The following is a 21,869-nucleotide window of genomic DNA, read 5'->3' as shown; positions in this document are numbered from 1 at the left end:
TGGCAGGGCAGTGGACATTTGTGTGGCTTGGGAACAGTGCAACCTAGCCAGCATGATTTGGGGGCAGAACATGGGAGCCAGGGAAGGGCTGTTAAATAGGTCTTTTAGCTGGAGAATGCTGGGAGTTGTAGGGTTTTGTCTGAACATGCACAGGATTGCACCCTTAGGGTGATTATTTCAACTCCTGCTGGATTGGACCAAGTGCCCACCCAGCCCAGCATCTTACAGTGGCTAAGAACAACCTCCAGGAAGCCCACAAATGGGGCTTGAAGTCACTGGCCCTCTCCCATTGCTGCTTCCCAGCAGACCGCCAGCGAATAGCTCTCATGGCAAGTAACCGATCTTCCACCAATGTCTGATCTCCCTTCAACACCATCTTTCACAGCTGAGTTGGGCTTCCCAACGCACAAGGGAACATTCAGGACCTGAGGCAGGGCCAAATCCAGCCCACCCAGTTTTCCCCAGACCTCTTGGTAGTTTTCCAGCTTTCCCTCCATTCTAAAAAGTTGAAATGCCTCTCCTAAGACTTTGCTACTGCCAGGAAGAGCTTTAAATGCTAAAATGCTCTGGTTTGCCCTCATCCCTTTTGCTTTCAGCACCATCCACCCCTGGGAAGTAGTCCCCCAAGAACGTCTCCAAAACGGAGCTCCCTTCCACCACCCCAAGACTGAATACATGTGAGTGGCTGCAAGTGTCCAGGCTGCATCCATCAAGCAGCCCCACCCATTCGTGTGGCCCCCAAAGGGCTCCTTCTGCGGGGAGCAATGTGCCCGCCCCATCCACAACAGAATGCTAGCCCATCCCTGGGGTAGCCAAAACTGAACTCGAGGAACCAATGGTTCAATTCAGCACAAGGGAGCTTATGTTCCCCTTCTGGGGTCCTTAGGCATGCTGCTTGGTATTTGGTTTGCTCCACAGCTGTGGAAACCCAGCACACTGCACAGTGCTTGAGAACATTCAAGGTGTTTTACCTGCATGCTCTCTGTCTGCCTTAGAACAAGCCAGGAAGGTAGGTCAGCTTTTGCTTCCACCCCCCCTCCCCTCATACTGTACAGAGAGGGACTGGACAGCTTGCCTAGGAGTTTATGGGAGAGGCAAGACTTGTACAGGGGATCCTCCTGGCGATGGGACAAGTCCCAGAGCAGCTTATATGGCATTAGTCAAAACGGGCTTGAAGCTATACTCATTCAAAAGAGAGTTGCAGGGCACTGCATGATGGCATATAGTGCAGCCAACTTACCAAAGCTAAGGCAAGTCCTGGTCTGGATGGGAGATGGCCTGAAAACCCAATCGACTCTCATTAGGGAGGAAAGGTAGGATATTAAATAAATGAACAGTAAAAGGCAAACACCTTCAAAGCACAGAGTTGGAAGAGCCACTATAAGTCATTCAGTCAAAACCCATGCAGAATGCAGGACTCTTCTAGCATCCCTGACAGATGGCCCATCTAGCCTCTGCTTAAATACCTCCAAGCCCATGAGATCTCACCACCACATGCTGAGGCGGCCTGTTCTGCCATTGAACACCTCTTCCCGTGAGGACGTTTCTGCTACTGTTTAGCCGGAATCTGCTTCCCTGCCATTTCCGCCCCCTGGTTCTAGTGTGCCCTCTAGAGCCACGGAGAAGAAGTCCACCTCGAACACAAATAACAAATCTTCACACCCGTGCAGGCACAAGAAACTCTCCCCCTGTCCCCGCGCCTTTCGAATGACTTTTTAAACAGGATGGTACAAAATTTTTCTTTTAGTGTTCTCACATAAAAACAAAGAGAGAAGGGAGGTTGTGTGTGTATAAATCCAGCTATGCCCCCCACTCCACCCCCCCTCAAATTCTTTTCCCATCAAAGGTCCAGCAGGATAGAAACAGTTATCAAAATCACATCAGAAACCATTTGACCAAAAAAAACAAAACAAAACACACACAAAGATCAGGGATAGGAAAATCATTGAAAGATTTTTTCCTCTTTTTTTAAAGATGTCCACAAGTTTCTCTTGCATGGCTCTTTTTGAATGCCCCTTGCAACAGGGAGAGGCTCTGATTGCTATTTGGTCCATTCCCACACTTGTGTCCTTTTCATGAAGGCACAGTGGACTCCATTTTCAGCCCCTTCCCACAACGGTTCAGTTTGGCAGGCTGCTGCTGATCATTCCAAGCACGAGAGCTGGAAGCAGAACCAACGACAGCAGGAGCCATGCAGCATTCTGGGGATGGGGTCCTCCTCTCTGAAGACTTTGCTAGACGCACCAGTGAAGGGCTGGGAAGAAACCGGTCCAAGCCGCAACAGTAGCTGCTTTCCAGGCTTTGCTAAATCCCTCCCGGCCGGGGCAAGCACTCTGGGCCAGAGGACAGAATAAACCCCGGTGGGGAGAGAGGAAGATCGAAGAGTAGCGGGGACTGTGAATACTCACCACCTCTCCCATTTCATTATGAAAACCATCAAACCTCCATGTGTGAGGGAGGAAAGGTAGAGATGGCTACCCAAGATTGTCCATTTTACAGCTTAAAAACACAGTAGTGGTCTGAATGAGGGCAGAGGAGGGAACGAGAGAGAAGGAATGCTGTGAGGGCGACGCTCAAAGAACGTTGCTCGAGGCATGTGCTGGCTCAGCGACTTCTGCAGGGGCAACCTGTACGTAGCGGCAGCTGCTGCTAGGTCACCACCGACCCCACTTCAAAACTGCGCCTGTTATCCAGGTATGGGGTGAGAGGCCCCCTGGAATAAAAGCCCCAGTTTCTGGAGGACACAAACCTTTCAACGCATCAGCGAATGGGCAAGGGCTCTCTCTGCCCTCCCACCAAGCAGTTCACTCCCCACCGACAAAGGGTTTGCTCCTCCTGTCTGATGTGCTGGTGTGTGTGTGTTTGTGCAGGGCGTGAGGTCCATGGCCCAAGCCAAAGAGCGTCCGGCGGCCTATCAAGGCTCAGCGTCCCGTCCTGCCCACGCATGGCCACTCAGCCGTCATTGGTGGCCACCAACTGGCCCACGCCTTCACGGAAGTAGACCGACTGGATCTCCTTGGTCTTCAGGCAGAAGTCGCAGGCCCAGACGGCTGAGGCCTCGGTGGTCAGCAGGCCGTAGGCGTTCTCCGTCATGCCTGTGCACTCCCGATGGAACCACTTCTGGCACGAGGCCTCGCACAGGATGGCATCCTGGTCATCATTGACCTCGCTGCGGCAGGCCCCGCAGGGGTACACAAGCCCGGGTGGTGGCTGGTGCCCTGAGTTGCCAGCGGCCTTGCTGGATGGAGGCAGGCTGTTGGCCTCTGGGGTGCTGGTGCCGCCGTGGCCTGCGCTGTTGGGCGCAAAGGCAGGCTGCTGGGTGCCATTGACGGCGGCTGGCGACCCTGTGTGCTGCTCCTGGCTGAAGGTGCTGGGGGGTGGGTTCAGGGGCTTGCCGCCCCCATTGTCTTCGCTGCTGGGGGGGAAGCTGGGGTCAGGCCCAGGAAAGGGGCTGGGGTTGGGGGGCAGGTTGGGGAGGTTTGGGTTGGGACGCTGCTGCATGGGCGACTGTCCGAAGAGGTTGCCAGGCTGGCTGAACCGCTGGGCCATTGGTGGTCCCCCAGGCGGGTTGAGGGTCGGCCCCGGGCCCATGTCTCCTCCACGTGGGGGTTGCCCCATGGTCGGGGAGATCATGGGGCCAAAGCCACCCATAGGCCCCTGCATCAGCTGTCCACTGGGGGGGCTGAAGTTCTGCCCCAGGGGCTGGCCAAACGGCTGGCCCCCAAACCCCATTCCGCCAGGCTGCACGTAAGCGGGATTCTGGGGGGGCAGGTTAAAGGCCGGGCCCATCTGGCTTGGTCCAAAGGGGGGCGGCTGCCTCCGCATGGGCTGAGGCCCTCCGCCATAGCCGGGTGGGACCTGGGGCCCGATTGCCCCCTGCATGCGGAAGTTCCCAAATGGCCCAGGGTTGCCGAGGAACGGCGCAGACGCAGAGCCAACTTTGGGGGGCCCGAAGTCATCCTCAAAGGGGTTTGATGCCACCAGGTGGTCGACCATGGGAGTCGGCGGAGGAGCGAACTCCGAGAGGTGGGAATAGGCGGGGCCCTGCAAGGAGAAGACACAACGGTAAGCCCTAAAGGTAAGAGGGGGTCCCACCCGACATATACGGCTGGTTCAGAGTTAACAGTAAGCCAGCAGTTTCCACAGCCATTGGGAATGATGTATTTATTTATGTATTAGCAATATTTATATACTGCTTCTCATCTGAAACAAAGCCCAAACCATTTTACAACGGAACAAAAAGAAACAAAACAAAAAAGACCACACACATACACAGAATATAGTACCATGAGAGGAATGAGCAAGTACGCTATGGCGCACACTGCTTGATCACTCATGCTTGGCTCCTCCCACTATCAGGAGAGACTAAACAAACCAGGAAACCTCCACCTGTGGTTTGTTCAGCAATATGACCAAAATGAGATCATTGGCTTGTTTCTCCCCTAAGAGAGGCTATTCTTGGCTTAAGATTCTGGTCTGTTTAGAGAGCAACAAGCCAGGGATCTCGGCTTGGGCGTAACACTACACACACCACGGGTGGAGATTTCCTGGTTTGTTTAGTTTCTTCTGCTGGGAGGAGGACTCAAGTGGGAGTGTTCAAGCAGCACACATCAACACGCTTGCTCATTCCTGATACACTAGAATTCTATAGAATTCTGACTTATAACATCTGAATCAGGCAATTGAGTGTGTATCAAACCATTCTGCATGTAACGCTCAAGGAGGATACAAGGACAAAACAGTATGGTCCTGAATTGTTACCACCTCATTCTGCAAAATGCTCTGAACCCAACCACCTGCCCTCATACTGTGCTCTCCCCTACCATGCCACCTCTTGCAGTAAGGTGTTGTTTAAAAAAACGCAAAACAAAGCAGAAATACCAACAATGGGTGCTGTCCAGGAAGCACACACAGCAAGCCATAACAGACAGTGTTTGACTTAAAGTGAATACTGTTTTTTACTGCTATTACTGCAACTTTTAAGTTACAAAGCTGTGTTTTCATGCAAAACAAAACATTAAATGTTCTGATCAACTGAAGCTTTACAAACCATACAAATGACAGCAGCAAGTACATAGGACTTGCATGAAGGAGACAGATAGAAATAAATAGATTCAGAAATCTGAATCTATTTATTAGCAATACCTATATACCACTTCTCACTTAAAACAAATCCTGAAGCGGGTTACAAAAGAATAAAAACAAACCAGTAAACAAAAACCACACACACAAAATAGTATCATGAGGTTGGTTCGAAGATAATGCATGGCTGGGATAAAATTAAATCTAAATCAAAAGAAAACTAAAGTGTGTATGAATGAAATCCAGGATTGCTGAGATCAGGAGCTGGACAGTGAAACTTAGAGGAGGCTCTACACATGCATGTTACCGGATTCATGCATGGTGCTCACACACACACACACGTTACCTGTGTATTGGACTTGCGGCGCTTCTTCTCTGGGCTCTTCATTTGAAGGCCTAATCAGAGGGAAAGGGGAATGGAAACATCAGTGCTGAAGCCCAAGGCCAGCCGTCCACCCACCAGCTGAACTTCCCCAACGCTGCCTTGCAACAAAGTCTGCTGAAGGTACTAGTCCCCACCCCCCGCCCCGCCCTTTTAAGTCGCTTGCCTGTCTACAGATAAGTCATTTGTGACTTTGAAAAACGGAAACCTACTTCTATAAGGTTGTTTCCTGCCTGGTTGCCTGGGGTGGGGGTAATGCTATCTAACTTTTCCAAAGTCTTCAGACAGACTACATGAAAGACATTCTTTGCAAAATGCATAATTACTTAACTGTATTCCACTGCCACAGGATGTTGCGACAGGGAAGGGGGATTAAGACAAACTCACCAAGATAAGCTTGTTAGTCATGCTAGCTGAATAGAACCTCTTAGGTAAAGAGGAGGTATTCCTCTGAATCACTTGCTGGGTGGGGTGGGGGTTTACAAACAGTAAGGGAGGGGGCTTTACCCTCAGGCCCAGCTTGTGGATTTCGAAGCAGCATCTGGCTTCCCACAGTGGAAAATGAAATGCTGGATAAGGTGAAACCATGGCTCAATCCAGCAAAGCTGTTCTTAGCCTTAGCCTTCCAGATGTTATTGGACTGAAACTCCTCTCATCCCTGGCCATTGGCCATGGTGGTGGGGCTGTTAGGAGTTGGCGTCAAACAACATCTGGAGGGCCACAGATTGCCCACCCCTACTATAAAGAATTCAATAAATTCAAGGCAGGTGTGTCTATCGACAGCAATTAGACATTATTGCTAAATTAAACCTCCAGAAATACCCACTGCAAACAGGGAAGGGGAGGCAAACATCTGGGCAACCCTTCTGCCTTCCTGCCCTGCTTGTGTACTTACTGGAAGTATTCCACTGGTCACTGTTGGAAATAGGACTAAAAGGACCTTTGGTTTCACCCAGCAGGGCTCTTAATACGTTTTTACACTGACCTTAAGATCTGGCCTCAACTTGACACCCTGAACTGCATGTCCTCAGCCTGTCTTATGTCTGGAATTGCCTCCCAGAACAGTTGTGCCATGCCACCTCCCTTACTCTCTGTCATTACTCCCTTAAGAAGCCCCTAACACAACCCATTATTATAATTATAATTATTATTATGATTACATTTATATCCCACCTTTTTATTTCTTTCAAGGAACCCAAGATGGCTTACATGGTCCTCCTCCTCTCCATTTTTTCCTCACAACAACTCAGTGAGGCAGGTTAGGTTGAGAGTCAGTGACTGGCCCAAAATCACCCAGTGAACTTCATGGCCGAGCGGGGACTAGAATCCAGATCTTCCATGTCCCAGTCCAACACTCTAACCATGACACCACACTAGGCCCCCCTTGACTGAAATGAAGCCTAATTGCATATAACTGAACTGAGAGTAAATGTTCTTGCCACTTCCCTATCTCCACTTCCCTTCTTCTGTTGTTTCTTCATATGGAAGAAATAGCTATGTTGGGAATCTTACAGAAAAAATTAAAAACCATTTTGGCCCATGGCTTCAAACTTCCCCGGAATTTTACATCTCTAGTCTTACATTATATAGTTCTTAGAAATAATTCTGGGGGAGTAAAGGCCAGGTAGCAACATAGGAATACCTTGTCTTAAACATTTTATTCATCGTTCTGAAGAAAAAGTTTTCATAATCCATCCCCCCACCCCGCATTTTCCAATGGTTCCAAAACAACTGGAACAATTGTTCCAAAAAGTCCTTGGGGAAAACAGGAAAAACATGTCCCCCCACCCCCAAATTTTGCATCTCTATTTCCTCCTGAGTCAAATTAGCTTAATTTCCAGCTCAAAATTTTCTGGAAAATCCACATCACTGCTTCCAGTGTGATATATTCCAGCAATTGCCATTAATGCCCTACTATATTCTACTTGAGACACCAATTTCTGGGCTGAGGATATCCTCAGAGGCTCTCAGTTCCTTAATTCTTAGCATATGTCCACCCACCCAAGTCACTATTTTGCACCTGGCTCCAGTTGGTGGATTTAAGGATTAGGAAAAGCTAAAACGAACAAAATAGGTCTTGCCAGCCTGAAGTCTCCCTTATCTTGCTTTACAGAGCAACCCTGTGCGCACCTACCGGAGAGTAAGTCCTATGAGATTCCATGGGACTTATTCCCAGGTAAGTGCACATAGGGTTACAACCTTAGAGCTTTTAAATTAGTTGCCACGCTGAAAGCTAAACAGTGAAGCTCCCCATTCCCTCATGGGAATAACATGGTTGTGACTGGGAATGGCAGAAGCTTTGCCTGCTGCATTTCTGCCTGCCAGGCCCTCATGGAAACAACATGGTTGCGTTGGGGGGGGGGGTCGAGGCTTTCCTGCTGCACTTCTGCCTGCCAGCCTGCTTCTTTAAAACAAAAAAAAGACTACCAAAAAACAGAGGCCTGCGCGCACTCGGCTAGGGAGCCCCGCAGCATTGAATGGCTCCGGCTTCCCAGAAAGCACAACACGCCAGAGGATAAAAAGCCAAAGCGAGACGGCCGCAGCCGCGGCACCACGAACCCCCGGCCCGCACTCCCCCCGTCTCCATGGCAACGCCCCCCCGCCCCGCGCTTACCGGCCTTGCCCTGCTTGCGGCCTGGCCCTACGGAGATGCTGCCCGGCGGCGGTGGCGGCGGCGGACCCGGAGGCGGCGGGGCTGGGCCTACTCCCCCCTCCAGCTTGTCGGGGTGCGGGGCCGCCATAAGAGGGGGGGACGGGGAAGGGGGGAGGAAAGGAGGCGCAGCTAAGAGGACCGGGGAGGCGCCGACCGCACCATCGCGACCGGAAGCGGAAGCAGGTGGAGACGAGGGGACAGAGCGCCTCCGCTTCCGGTTAACGCCGCCATTTTGAATACGGGTCTCAAATCATGGCCGCTCTAGGCCTCGATCCTCTCTATGGTGGAGCTTGAGACGGGATTTTTGAAAAGTCGCCAGTCGGCTACGTTATACTGGGCGCTGGAAGCGAGAGAGTTAGGACAGCCGCTCGGTGTTCCAAGCCGGAAGTGACAAGGTGCGCTCTTTTCCTAGCTCTATGAAGTGACTGACTCAGCCAATAGAGAGGCTGAATTGGAGGGTGAACGGAAGGTACCATTTTGTCAGCGGGAGGTGGGAAGGGAAGCGTCGCAATAAGCTCTTCTTAAATTCCTTACTGAACTGAGGCGGCTGAGAATCAAGTCAAAGTCTGAAGGCTATAAGCCTACAGCCCGTTGTTGGGTGGATTTTAGAAGGAACGAGACACACACCCTCCCTCTCCGATGGGAGATTCCGAAGAGGCGGGGAAAATCTGAGGGTGAAGGTCTGCTGTTGCCTCCGGTAGACCCAGCAGCTGGCCAGTCAGCATAAAGGAACGAAAGGTCATTGTCCAATAGGAACGCCCGTGTCCTACGGCATCATGGGAGCTGTAGGCACGACCAGAAGGCTGCGGCGCACAGACAGACTCAAATTCCGTATCGACGAGCAAGCGCACAATACAGGGAGGACGGCGGGAGAAGGAATACGCAGCTTTGATGCTATAGAAATGCAGGATCTCTACAGCACCAAGGTGCCAGCATAATCTACTATTTATGCCGTGTGATTTGCTTATTTGTACAATATGATTTGCATATTTATGCAAATAGACAACCCAGGTAGGGGTATTAGGGCTGTCCAACTATGAAAGTGTAGGCTGCAATTCTACACAGACCAGCCTTCCCTCACCTTCAGATGTATTGGACTACAGCTCCCAGCATGCCCCGACTAGCATGCTGGGAGTTGCAATCCAGCGCATCTGCACTTACCTACAAGCCCCGTTGACCTCAAGAATGGGTTTTGTCTCTGCAGTTTTTTATTGTCAGGGAAACCGAGTGAGAACCATCCCCACCTGAAGTGTTTTTAATCAGTCCTTGTATTAAAAATACAAATTTTTAAAGTCTGCTGGTTGATCAGGGGTGCCTTTAAATGTTGCAACGTTGTATTTATTTTTTAAATAAAAGTTCCTGTGAGGAAAATAAATCAAGACAAAGAACTTAACCTTTTACTGGTCTAAATAGTAACTGTAAAAGAAGACAAGGTTTTGAGTTATAAAACTCAAAACCTTAGAAAATCAACACAACTACAAGGGTAGACTATTAACTTGGGGAACTGTGTGATCCTTCTTTCCATTTTGCTTGTCCTTCCAATTGTATCTTCCTGGATTTTAAATCCATACTTGATTAACCAAAGCCATTTCTTCTACTTTTGTGGTGTTGGTTGTCAACGTTTCCCTGCTCCTAACCCCCCCCCCCCCCCGATTAGCATCAGAGAGAAGATACTCACTGCTCTACTTGGAAAGCAATCCCATGGTCCCTAGACAGAGTCTGGGGGGCCATGGAGTATTTCAGATTCCTAGATCTGAGGCTGGAGACAGCACTCGGACCCAGGAGCCCGAGCTCTCCGCCTCCTCCCCCTTCCAGCTGGCACCGAGAGAACCGCACCAGCTGCCTCTTCAAGGTCGCAAAAATGACCTCAGAGAGGAGGGAAAGAGGGCAGTTCTGTGGGTGGGGAGGCTGGCTCACCAAGAATCCTCTGGCCTCCCCAGCCTCCTTCCCTGCCCCTCTGCAAAAATGCAGAGTGGGAGGAGTGCGGAGGCAAAGATCACCTCTGCACTCCTCCCGCTCCGCGTAGGCTGACGCACATCCGATAGGGCTGCACCTCTAATTGCCCTTTGAAAGTTTGGCTAGTAGAGGGCTGTAGCTTGCATAGAGGCACTCTTAGGCTGCCAGTTCAACTCTGTGGCAAAGGAACATTCCCTTTAGGAAAGAGCTGTAAGCTCACACAAGGTCCCAGGTCCAAGCCACAGAATCTCCAGTACGCATGTAATGGTAAGCTGGAATTCTTAAGAATTCCATCGCTCTCACTGCAGGCAGGAATGGCTAAACAAGGCATGCTGTGAAACCCTGAAACTCTAGCTTGTCTCTCACCTGGCAAGCCAGAATCCTACCTCAACAAAGACACGTGAGTTATGACGCGGGCTTGTTGGGGAGAGAGATAAGCCTGAGTTCCAGGTTTGCACATCCAGGTAAGCAAACCACAGATGAGAAGGTCCGTGGTTTGTTTAGCCGCTCCCGCCTGTGGTGGGAGCGATCGAGCAGTGTGCACAATCCCACGGCCTTGCTCACGACAAGCCAGGGTTCCTAACAAGCCAGCCAGGAACCCTGGCTTATCATTGTGTGCAAACTCATCAGTGTGTAGTCCAGGGGTGGGGAACTTGCAGGCCAAAGCATCCAAAGGACCACAGCTCCAATCAGCCCTAGCCAGCATAGCCAAGGGTGAGGGTTGATGGGAGTTGAAGGCCAAAAGGCACGAAGGGCCGCAAGCTGCCCGTCCCTGGTGCAGACAATAATTCCTCAATTCTGTAAACTAAGCAGCAGCACAGAAACCGCTGCTGAGCGGCCCGCTGAGCCAACGTCCTTGTCACGATCTTGTGAGCGGGGGCGGCAACAGTCGCATTCTCCCACCCTCACCCTGCCTCTGTGGTGTCCAAGTTTCCTCTGCCCCACCCCACCCCAAAGTAGCTTCTGGCAGCCAAAGGCTAAAGAAATACCAACTTTAATAATAACCATTGGGTTCCTTTGGTATAATCAAGATAAAAACAAACCAATACAAAGTGAGTGTATAGGATAGGGGCCGGGGGGGGGGGGAGTGAGGTGAAAATGAAGCCCCACGGAATGGTGGGACAGGCACAGTGATCAGAGATTGGGGTGGGGGCTACACTTTGGCTTCTGGAGTATAACAACGTACATGCAACACTAACTTATCAAACTTATGTACAGACCTGGGGAAGGAAGGGGAGGGGAGCAGCCTGAGCACTGCATGGTTACATCTTTCTTCTTCTCTCCCGCTCCCCAGGTCCTTTGGGCGCTTCTGGGAGCTCCAGCCTCTGAGCTGGCATCCTTGTGGAAAGTCCTCAAGCTCATGAATGAGCATCCCATAATCCTGAGGGGCCTCTGTGCTGAGACTGTGCTTTGGAGGGTGGGGGGCGGGAAGGAAATGTAGTGTAGGGCATGGCCCAAATTAAGCCCCTTGCCCAAGGCAGCTCAGCCTGTCTTTGCCAAGGAGCGCACCCAGGGAAGCAGGGTGGGATTGCCAGAGCCATGGCAGCTGTGCAGGTCCTGGGGACTGTGGCGGATTTGGGGAGGGAGGGAAGAGAAGGAGAACAGCTTCTCTTCCCCCTACCCCACTTAACCTCCAAAATAGGCCAAGGCTGCCCGGGCAGGAGGGGGTTTGCATAAAATCTCAGACCTATAAAAGGGTCAAGGCACACAGAGTTAATATGTAAAGTGAGGCGATGGTTGGGTTAGACATTTGGGGCCTGGGCTTTACCTTCCTTTTTGTGCTTTTAAAAAAAGGGAAAGAGGCCATCGCTTCCCTCCCTCTTCCCCCACCCCACCCCGCCGCTCTTCTCCCTCTCACAAAAGAAACATGATCTGGGGCTTTGGCATGAGTTGAATCGGTCGCAAGAAGATTCGGCGAGGGCAGGAATGGTCATTTTACCCCCTGCTACTGAAAAAGGTCAGGAACAGGCAGGTGAGGTTACGTGGCGGGGGCACAGGTAACATTTGGGGTCCTTTTGTCCCAGCTTGGGAAGCTGCAGGCATGGAAACCGGAAGGGCGCCATGACATCAGGACTTAAGCGCCTTCGGTGAGGACAAGCCCCCCTGGCAAGTGTTTGGGGAAGGTGAAGGAAGGTGCTCCGGAACTTAGTGACAGTAGCGGTGGGCCACGAGACAGTAAGCGCAGGGGCGTGTGTGAGCGTGCACCCCTTTTTGGTGGCAAACAAAAGTTTCTTCTACCAAAAAGGAGCTGGGGAATCCAAGCTCAGGACAGAGGGAGATGCTTTGGCAGAGACAGCACCACCCTGGCTGCAGCTGTCGAGGAAGCTGTGACGCCGGGGGAGAGGCGGCACAAGCCAAAGTGTGAGCAGGACCCGTAAAGGCAGGGCCAGCCGAGGAGCAGCAGAGACCAGGGGCGAGGTGGCGATGGGGGGGAGCTCCGGACGGCACTCCCAGCCCCCTCGTTCCTCCTCACGATCTCCGCTCCACGGGCTGCTGTAGGCAAAGCTCGCTGCCCGCTGAGATGATGGGCAGCCGATTGTCCATGTGGTAGCTGATGAGGTGGCTGACGCTCTCGAAGCGGTGGTCCTTTGTCCGGACCTGCGTGGAGGAGACGGGAACACCCGGGGTTTACTGGGCATGCTGAGCACTAAATCGATCTCCCAGCTTTCTCCTGCGGAGCTCGAGGGGGCAAACATGGCTCTCTCCCCCGACGCTCGTTTCACCCTCACAACAACCCTGTAGGGTAGGCTGGGCTGAGAGAGAAAAAGGGGGGCGGGGGGGAGAAACTGGAGCCAGGTCACCTACGGGAGTTTCATGGCTAAGTGGGGGAACTGGTCTCAGGCCTCCCCAGCCTTTGGATAATAGTTGCTGGGGAACAACAGCAGGAGAAAGCGATGGCCCTCATGCCCTCCTTGTGGGCTTCCCACTGGGGCACCTGGCTGGCTACTGTGGAAACAGAATGCAGGACTAGAGAGGCCTTTGGTCTGATCCAGCACGGCTCCTTCTTTTGTGCTGATTAGCCACAATAATTAGGAATGGATATGTCATGTTCAGAGGCAGTACTATGCCTCCGTATACCAGCTGCTGGGACACACAAGCGGGAAGGCACCATTTTTTAATCGAGTTACTATGTTTATATCCTGCTTTTCCTCCAAGAAGCCTTAGGCGACGTCCATGGTCCTCCTCCTCTCCATTTTATCCTCCCAACAACCCTGTGAGGTCGGTTCAGCTGAGAGTTGGTGACTGGCCCAAAGCCACCCAGAGAGCATCCTGGCCACCTGGGGCCTAGAACCAAGGTCTCCCAGTCCCAGCCTGGCACTCTAACCACTGCACAGAAGCTTTTACAAAACCCATCAAAGTGGGTGGGTTTCTTTCAGAGAGAGAGCCTGGCCTCCAACGCCCCCCCCCCCCCCGAAAGACTTACCACTCCTTCGGGGTCAACGAGAAGCAGGTGCTTGGGCTGCCCCCCCTGCAACCCGGTCAGCACGTACTGGCCCAGGGTAGTGGTGCTCTCCCGCACCAGGAAGTCCCCGTTGGCCTGCAGCAGCTTCTCCGCTTCTTTGCGGCTCATCTGGCCGTGGTACCAGGGCTCCCGGCGCAGCTGCTCCTCCATGGAGGCCACCAGCTGGGCGGGTGGGGCAGGGGGAGGCGGCACCCGCAAGGCATCCTCAAAAGGCTCTGGGGAGGGAGGGGAGGGGAGAGACACCTAGTGAGAGCGACACACACACACACAGCACATCCTGATGTCTTTCTCTATAATGCTGAGGTCTAGAAACCTGCTTTATTCATTCAGAGAAGAAAGCTCTAATCATCAGGACCCCAAATGACACTAACTGGTGCTCGCTAGGAAAGCCACAGAAAAGGAGCAGCCCCAGTGATTATTTATGTTCTGGGAAGGGGACCTCCAGCCCATGGGCTTCATGTGGCCCACAGAGGTTCTCCATCCAGCCTGGGGAGCCTTCATGGATTCCCCCAGGGGGCGGGGCTTGACTTCTTCAGCTCCGCCTCTGGGGGAATTCCCACTGTCATCTCCGCTCCAGCAGCCAACTCAAGCCCCTGACATCATTCAGCCTGTGGTGGTGTCATCCAGCCCACAGCCCAACTGAGTTGCTCGCCCCTGATTTATGAAATATATCTATTCATTTAAATTCACATGTCACCCTTTGGCCAAAAATGGTGCTTGAGGCAGCTAGCAATAATAAAAGTACAGATTAAAAACAAAATCTTCATTAAAAACATAGGTTGGACATAAGAGCCTGGTATCAGGCATGGTCAGCAACGTGAGGTAGAAAGGTTTTGCTCGCAAAGTTCTCTATGACTATATTTGCCCATGGAAACTTTTCCCATTTCTACCCTTGTGATCAAAATTAAAACTATGGTGAAATAAATTAGTGGTTAACAGGGGCAGCATAAATCTGAGCATACTAAAACTAATGGGTCAGGACCAGACTCATACTTAGAGCAGACCAACTGGAACCAATGGGACTTCAGTTAGCCAGGACTAACAAATCCCACTAATTTCAATGGGTCTACTCTTAGGTATGACCAAGTCTGGATCTAACCTAATCTGATAACAGCTCTCAGTGGCTCAATTTACTCCACCCCACCCCAAATTTAAATTAATGGAAGGAGACTGTACGGTATTGAGTTGCCTGGCCTTAAAAAACATGTACAAGTCTCTCAATAAATATAAATTGCCCACTAAAGCTTTGAATTTCTTTAAACAGGACATGGTGGCCTTGATATTTTTTGCCCCTCATCAAATACTTCAGTTCAACTATTTTTGGGCTGGTGAGGAAACAAAACATTGAGATAATTTATACAGCAGCCAAAATTAAACACTGCATCCTCGTTTGCTAGCTTTTAAAAATTATTTCTTAAAGAACTGAATCAGAGTCCAGTCAATTCCAAGGAGACTTCCTCATCCTGGTGAACCCCAGGAGTGAGGGAGACAGGAGTAGGCGAAGGGAACATCAGGGCCCTGCTCCAACTGGACCACCCCCACCCCTCCTCTAGGGAGATGAGAGGGGAAACAGGACCAGTCTACTTAATTTTTTCCTTTTCCCTCCCCACCCCTTTTTCCTTATGCATTGTGCCTTTTTAGACTGTCTGTGGGCAGGGGCTGTCTTACATTATATATTAAGATTATGCTTATATTATAGATTATACGTAACCCGCTCCAAGAGCCTTTCTCAGTTAAGGAACGGAATAATACTTTAAACAAATAAATGTGTTGAGCTGACTGGGAATGGTGGGAGCTGCAGTTGACCACAGTGCAGAAGAGGGATGGATTGATCCACCACTCCTCTGCCGCTCCACTCCCTTGCCTACATGGAATTCTGGGTCGCCTATGGCAACTGGGCCAGTGCTTCAATATAGCAGTAGGCAACCTGGTATCCTCTGGATGTTTTGGACTGTAGGCATCCATCGCACCCCCTTCTGCCACTCACTCATGTCAAAGAGATCTCTCTGGGCGCTGCCATTGGCCGTGACTCCTGGGCTGCCCTGCCGCGTTTTTTCCAGATTCTGCACATTCACATAGGAGGGGTCGTCAAAGAGATCTGTGCGGCCGGATGGACATCTATCCTTTCCTGTAAGGGTGGGTAGAACAGCATTAGGAAAGTCCCCCCACAAAAGCATACAAACAAACAGTATCCTAGATGTGTGACTGTCTGATGAGGACTGTATCTGCATAAGAAGCTCAGGAGGGGGAAAGTAGCTAACTGGAGCTTCCACATTCAAAGGCAGTATGCCTGCAAAATGAGGGGAATTCCAACTCACGGAGGAGGAGGCAGCCCCGCACACCCCCAAGAGGATACCAGGCCTCCACTATCAAACAGCCATAATAATCCAGACTGGTACAATTTGCTGCATGCACCAAACAAGAACTAGAAACACGTGCAGAGCCAATTAACTCAAACTCACAATCTCATCCACAGGTTATGCCACCAAGTCAGAAAGCATATACACAGGCATATATATAGCATTTGATCAAGGAATCCAAATGTCTGTAAAATGGGTACTGTTTTTCCTAGCCTGCCCTTTTTGAAGATGCGCTAGGAAAGAAAGCCATTTTACAGACAGAGTACACGAGCGAAAAACATTACTCTTGTTTTCTGTTAAAAAAATGTAAGCAAAAGGTTAAATACTGAGACCCAAAGATAATAAAAAGGAATAGGTCGGTTGGACCTACCTTGTTAGGTGGGCTTCCCCAACCCGCTGTCCAGATGTGTTGGACTACAACCCCCATCATCCACAGTAAGTGGGCTACACATCTGGATGGCACCAGGTTGGGGAAGGGTGCTTTAAAATAAAATAGAATGGCAGTTATATTATTTATACAGTAAAAATAAAGTAACTGTCAGGGTGGACACTGAGCCCATAGAACCTCAGAGCAGTTCTGATTCTGAGGAGGAGCAGCCGTCCGTGGGAGAGGAGCACGCTCTTCCCTCCCAGGCCCTGCAGCTGGCAGAGATTCCTCCTACTGGCATTCCAGACATAGATAGCAGTCCTGGGAGTAAAAGAGCGCGGGAGGAGGGCTGACTGGATGCTCGACGCAGATGCAGAGAGCGACGAGCTTTGGAGGGCGTGGAAAGGAGGCGTAGCGCCTGTTTGGCGCGCAAGCAACGGTCGCGTCCAGAGGACCCAAGGGAAAAGGGGAGGGACTCCCCCTAGCCCATAAGTTCAGGGTCTGCAAGTGATTCTCGTTCAAACGGGGACCAACTGTTTCCAACCCGGGGCATAGATTACTCTGCTGCTCATAGCTTAGTCACTGGTGATAGAGTTATTAAGTTGTAAAAGGAATAAAGCCTTGAAAAGAATCCTTTGTCTGTGTCTGGAGTTGGCTACTGGAGTAGACTGAAAGAGGCCGGCTAGGGCCTCCTAACAATAACTAGTTAAGCTGTGCCCACGCTAAATTCCATCCCTGCTAAGTACCCGACCTTTCTGTGGGGAATAAGAAATGTCACCCAAACCCAGCTGCGAAAGGATGCTCCCCCACCCCTCCAAGGAAAAACAGCACCTTTCAGTGTTTACCTTGTATGGCAGGATGCTGTTTCCTGGAGTCATAGTCCCCGCCAGACATCTGGCCAACGGGCTACAGGAAGAAAGACAGGGGGGTCATTGTTTCGCCCTCTCTCCCCTAAATAGCCCTGCCATTATGAACAAACTTGGGGTTTAGGACTGGATGAGGTTGGAGGTATCTGTGCAGTCTGGTGATGAGACAATTAAAACGTGGGGCACTGGAGATTGGAGTTTCAAAGCAGGCCGATTTTAAAAGATCATGATGGAATATAAGCAGCTACTCCATGTCAAGAGAGCACTAAAACCAGGGGTGGGGAGAGGGGTGTTAAAAAGAAGGGGCCTTCCAGAGAAGTCAGACTGGTCTCAGAAGAGAAGCTGGAGCATTGGAGAAGTGGAGAGGAGGAAGCAAGGAGAGTAAGAAAGGAACAGCCTTTATGACTGGGGGAACCTCTAGGCAATACACCCCCTCCTGTCCTTGGGCAAACCACTGGATTTTGTGTGTGTGTGTAGGGCCCCAATTTCTAAGCCCCCCAGGCCCCCACCCTGCTTCTACAGTTAAGGGACAGAACCCAGAACTGGAGCGATTGCTTTCTATGAATTAGCTACCTGAGAGTATGCTTGAAGCCAACTCCTGGCAAGGGGATGACAAGGGGTTTCCCTCCCTCCTGATCCATTTCCTAGTAACATGCCTACAGATTAGAAGTAGGCTGTGCTGGCTGGGGCTGATGGGAGTTGGAGTCCAGGATGACAGGTCCCCCACACCCACTGAAGTGGGGATTCTGACCTTCAATAAATGACGTCAGTACAGACTCATCAGCCCAGCGTTTCGAGGCATGATCTGTTGTATGCGTGACACATCTACCCTCTTTCTGATTTACTATCCTCCCCACTCCAAACTCATTTTACAAGTTATGCAGGGAAACCCAGCACTGGCCAGAAAAGGAAGATTCTGCCGCCTATTTGCAGGGAGGGACAGTAGCTCAGCGGTAGAGTGCCCGTTTTGCAGGCATAGTGTCCCAGGTTTGGTCCCCAGCATCTCCAGGCAGGGCTGGAAAACCTCCTGCCTGAAACCCTGGAGATGCTGCCAGTCATGCTGACAATGCCGGGCTAGATGGACCAAGAGTCTGACTCGGTATAAGGCAGCTTCCGAGGTTCCATTACAAACCGCTGTGCCCGCATGGAGCTTTCACACACTGCATTTTAAACTTACACCCAGAAAGATTTATAATGTGCAAAGAGTTCTTGACAGGGTCAGAACTGGGGCCCTGAGTCATGCTGGGAGGCGGCAGGAGCACAGGCCCCCAACACACATCGCGTTCTGCTTACCAGGGTGGCTCCCAGGTGGTTGGGCATCGGGGCTGCTGCGGCTCCGTCCCGTAAGCGCATGTCCACCATGCCGCCCAGGGGCGGCTCCTTCCCGGGGAAGTCATTGTAGTACTGGTGATCAGGCGGTGGGTCCTCCTCTTCGTCCCAAGCGGAGCCGTCAAACCCCGCCATCCTAGGGAGGAAGCAAGGGAGAGGTGCAGAGGGGAACCTACGAAACGCCCAGCTGGTTCAGCATCTGGTTCCCTGCAGCAGCCAGTTGCCTCCAGGAATGCAACAAGCAAGCGCGTGAAGGGGATTGGCTTGTCTCCTGGTTTGCCCCAGCATCTGGAACTCAAGAGGGAGACTGTCCCTGAAGCTTCCCTCTAGACACCATGACTAACAACCACTGACAGGCCTCTCCTTCATCACACCGACACAGAGACATAAAACCACACAGACACAAAGACACAGCAAAACAGAGACACAAAGACACAGCAAAACAGACACACAAAGACACAGCCAAACAGAGACACATATGTGCCACTGTTACAACTACTTTGCCCCTTGAAGTGTACAATTTTAGAACAAAACAAAGCGAAGAGTTGAGAGGGTGACAGAGACGTTCTCTCCACTCTCCTGTTACATGCCCGCCAGCACAAGCCTATGCACATTTACTCAGAAGTTGTCACTGGGCTTACAGTCTAGTAAGCATGTTTAGGGATGGCAGCCTGTACGCTTCTAAACCAGCCATCTGCAAACCTGGTGCCTGCTAGGCATTTTGGACTTCAATTCCCATCAGCCCTAACCAGCATGACAGGGTGGCCAAGGATGATGGGAGGTGTAGACCTAAACTGTGGGAAGGAACCTGGGTTGGGGAAGACTGGTCTAGACAGACAGCCTGCTCCCCGCACCCCTGGATGTGCTAGACTCCAACTTCCATCACCTCCACCCAGCATGGTCAGGGAAGGGAAGCTGAGAGTGGCCGTCCAAAACGTTTGGCAGGCACCACGTTCAGGAAGGTGGGTTTAACCACTAAACAACACTACCTAGGGATAGAGGAGAAGCTGGTACAACAGCCATGCTGGCTGAGGAGATTCTGGGAGTTTGAGCAACACGTCTGGAGTGCACCAGGTTGGGGAAGGCTGATTTAAGAACCTATGAAGAACTGGGCTGGATCAGACCAAGATCCATCTAGTCCAGCATTCTGTTCACACAGTGGCCAACCAGCTGCCCACGGGAAACTCACAAGCAGGACAGGAGTGCAACAGCACCCTCCCGCCCAGGTTCCCCAGCAAACGGTATTTGGAAAAATACCAGCTTTGATCCTGGAAGTAATATACAGCCATTGTGACTCAGAGCCACTAACTGCCTTCTCTTCCATGAGTTTGTTAATCTACATCCCACCCCCACCCCAGTAAAGGGCTGCTGTTGGGCCAAAATGCAGCAGGCTCTTTGGAGAATGAAAGACGTCCGCTATTGGGAATGTGGCAGGGGTGTGTGCTTGTTTGGGGCGCTCCTCCCACCTTTCTTTTGCTAGAAGAAGACAGCCAATGCCAGAGACGGGCACTCCAAATCCCCCTCCCGCCACACCCACCCACCCACCCACAGAGCAGAGTGGTTCATGCGGAGGTGTGTACAAGGTAATTCTCCTGTTCGAGACTCCACTGAAATACAGTTGGAGATCTTTCAAATTCTGGGAAAGTGGACAATGTGTAAGTGCAGAGAGAGGGGAGAAGACCAGGAAAAAGGTTTGTGTTCCAACGCTCAAAAATGGGGAAAAGGCATATGAGGTTTCCCTTAGGCGCTGCGGGAGGGTTAGAGGAAACCTGGCTTGCCCTTACCTGTCATGTGGGGTGACTAGCTTTGGGGGGTTCTTGAGGTACTGCTTGAAGCGCAATTCAAAGGCCTGCCCAATGGTGCTGATCACATCTTGCGCCAGCCCCTCGGGGCACTCCAGGATGTGGCAGGCTGCAAGGAGACATAGAGAGAACATGGGCGCCTGTCCTCCTTAGGAGGTACTGGAGTGAGAGAGAGGGGCAGGGCGGGGGGTGGAAAGAGAGAGATGGCGGGCAGGCGGGCGAGCGAGGGAGAGAGATGGCGAGCAAGATGGTGGGTGAGCGAATACGAGAGATGGCGAGCAAAAGATGGCAGGTGCTAACAGCTGCAAGAGCAGCAGACCTGACCTGTGGATTCTTCTGAGTGGCACGAAGCAGCTTACCTCTGTGATTGACGGGGTCTTTGGCAACGTAAGCGACATACTCGGCCGTGTCCTGTAAAGATCAAGAAACTTAATGAATGACACCTTTGGGGGGGAGGCGCCCCAAAACTGCCCGATCAGGATGTTTGACGGAGTTACACACATATCCCTCTTTTGCTCCATGGAGCTCAAAGCACCATGTATGGTGTTCCTCCCACTGTGATCCTCACAACAACCCTGTGGGGTAGGTTAGCTGGAGAGATGACAACCGGCCCAAGGTCACCCCAGTGAGCTTCAAGGCCGAGTCAGGGGTGGGGGGAAGTTTGTACTTTTCAGCCCTAGTCCAGCATTCTGACCACTACAAGCCACACGGATCTCAGTTTTTCCAGACACAGAGGGGGTAACAAGTGGCTCTCTGAATCCTGCCAGAGATGTGAGGAGGGGAGGGGAGGGGAGGGGAGGGGAGGGGAAAGAGGAAGCGGGCAGGTGAAAAGATACAGCAACCGGGGCCAGGCAGAATTAATATAACCAAGACTTTTAACATTCTGCAATATAGCCATGGAATTTTGCAATCTGTATGCAAATAGTGCAAATCTGCATAATTTATACAGGGCCATGGCGGTCATGTGGCAAGGCTGGGCATGACTTTGAGTCCCTGGCCACTTTGGATTAGACAAATTCATGGAGGAGAAGGCTATTAATGGCTAATAGTCCGCCAATAGTCCTCTTGGCTATATGCTACACCCAGTATTAGAGGAAGCATGCCTGTATACACCAGTTGCTGGGGAACATGGGCGAGAGGGTGCTGTTGCAGTCATGTCCTGCTTGTGGATTTTCAATAGGCAGCTGGTTGGTCACTGTGTGAACAGAATGCTGGACTAGATGGAACCTTGGTCTGATCCAGCAGGGCTCTTTTTATGAGCACTGACTGGGATTTTATATTCAGACACCCCTCCGGCTTTCAAGATTTCAGCAGGCGAAGCCCACATGCTTCCAAGCCTACCTTCACAGCCATAAGGGCTAGAAGTGTTTTATTAATTTAACTGAAAGCAGAGAATCTTAGGAAGCAGAATTCTGTGCTTCTGCAGGATTGTACAGCCCTGCTCAGAGGGGACTATAACCAAGCCCACCCCATAAAGAAAACAAAATCCTCTTCATACTCACCGGATCCCCTCCGGATGCGAACGAAATTGACTGCATATGATGGTTGGCAATGATCTAACAAGCAGAAAGGAGGAGAGGAAAAATAAGATGCAAAGGGGCAGCAGGAA

General features: G+C 51.3%; 2 protein-coding genes across 3 annotated transcripts in view; both read right to left on the bottom strand.

The window, feature by feature from the left end:
- Window positions 1–1,726: 1,726 nt before the first annotated feature.
- On the bottom strand, window positions 1,727–8,290 carry PYGO2 (pygopus family PHD finger 2). Of its 2 annotated transcripts, none has more exons than XM_084824883.1 (3): window positions 8,079–8,290; window positions 5,429–5,478; window positions 1,727–4,044 (listed from the first exon to the last, which is right to left on the bottom strand). In XM_084824883.1, the coding sequence occupies exons 1-3, from the start codon at window positions 8,203–8,205 to the stop codon at window positions 2,953–2,955; spliced, it is 1,269 nt and encodes a 422-aa protein (XP_084681009.1). In that variant the 5' UTR covers window positions 8,206–8,290; the 3' UTR covers window positions 1,727–2,952. The 2 variants fall into 2 exon arrangements, with proteins under 2 accessions (XP_084681009.1, XP_084681010.1); XM_084824884.1 differs by lacking the exon at window positions 8,079–8,290 and adding an exon at window positions 6,638–6,712 and having other exon boundaries at window positions 1,733–4,044.
- A 2,759-nt stretch (window positions 8,291–11,049) lies between these two features.
- Window positions 11,050–21,869, bottom strand: part of SHC1 (SHC adaptor protein 1) — a 28,826-nt gene continuing 18,006 nt past the window's right edge. Inside the window, exons 5-12 of the mRNA XM_084824882.1 lie at window positions 21,763–21,816; window positions 20,620–20,671; window positions 20,243–20,369; window positions 18,423–18,594; window positions 17,109–17,169; window positions 15,524–15,664; window positions 13,498–13,751; window positions 11,050–12,671 (exon numbers count right to left, since the gene is read on the bottom strand). Coding sequence (XP_084681008.1) covers window positions 12,543–12,671; window positions 13,498–13,751; window positions 15,524–15,664; window positions 17,109–17,169; window positions 18,423–18,594; window positions 20,243–20,369; window positions 20,620–20,671; window positions 21,763–21,816 — 990 coding nt within the window. The 3' untranslated portion in view covers window positions 11,050–12,542. The remainder of the gene's footprint in view (window positions 12,672–13,497; window positions 13,752–15,523; window positions 15,665–17,108; window positions 17,170–18,422; window positions 18,595–20,242; window positions 20,370–20,619; window positions 20,672–21,762; window positions 21,817–21,869) is intronic.

The sequence above is a fragment of the Heloderma suspectum genome, chromosome 17 (assembly GCF_057233095.1).
Source record: "Heloderma suspectum isolate Gila_16-S chromosome 17, 16-S_ref, whole genome shotgun sequence".
In the NCBI taxonomy this organism is placed as follows: domain Eukaryota; kingdom Metazoa; phylum Chordata; class Lepidosauria; order Squamata; family Helodermatidae; genus Heloderma; species Heloderma suspectum.
Note: the sequence above shows the minus strand (reverse complement) of the source record. Positions and strands in the feature narration are given on the sequence as shown.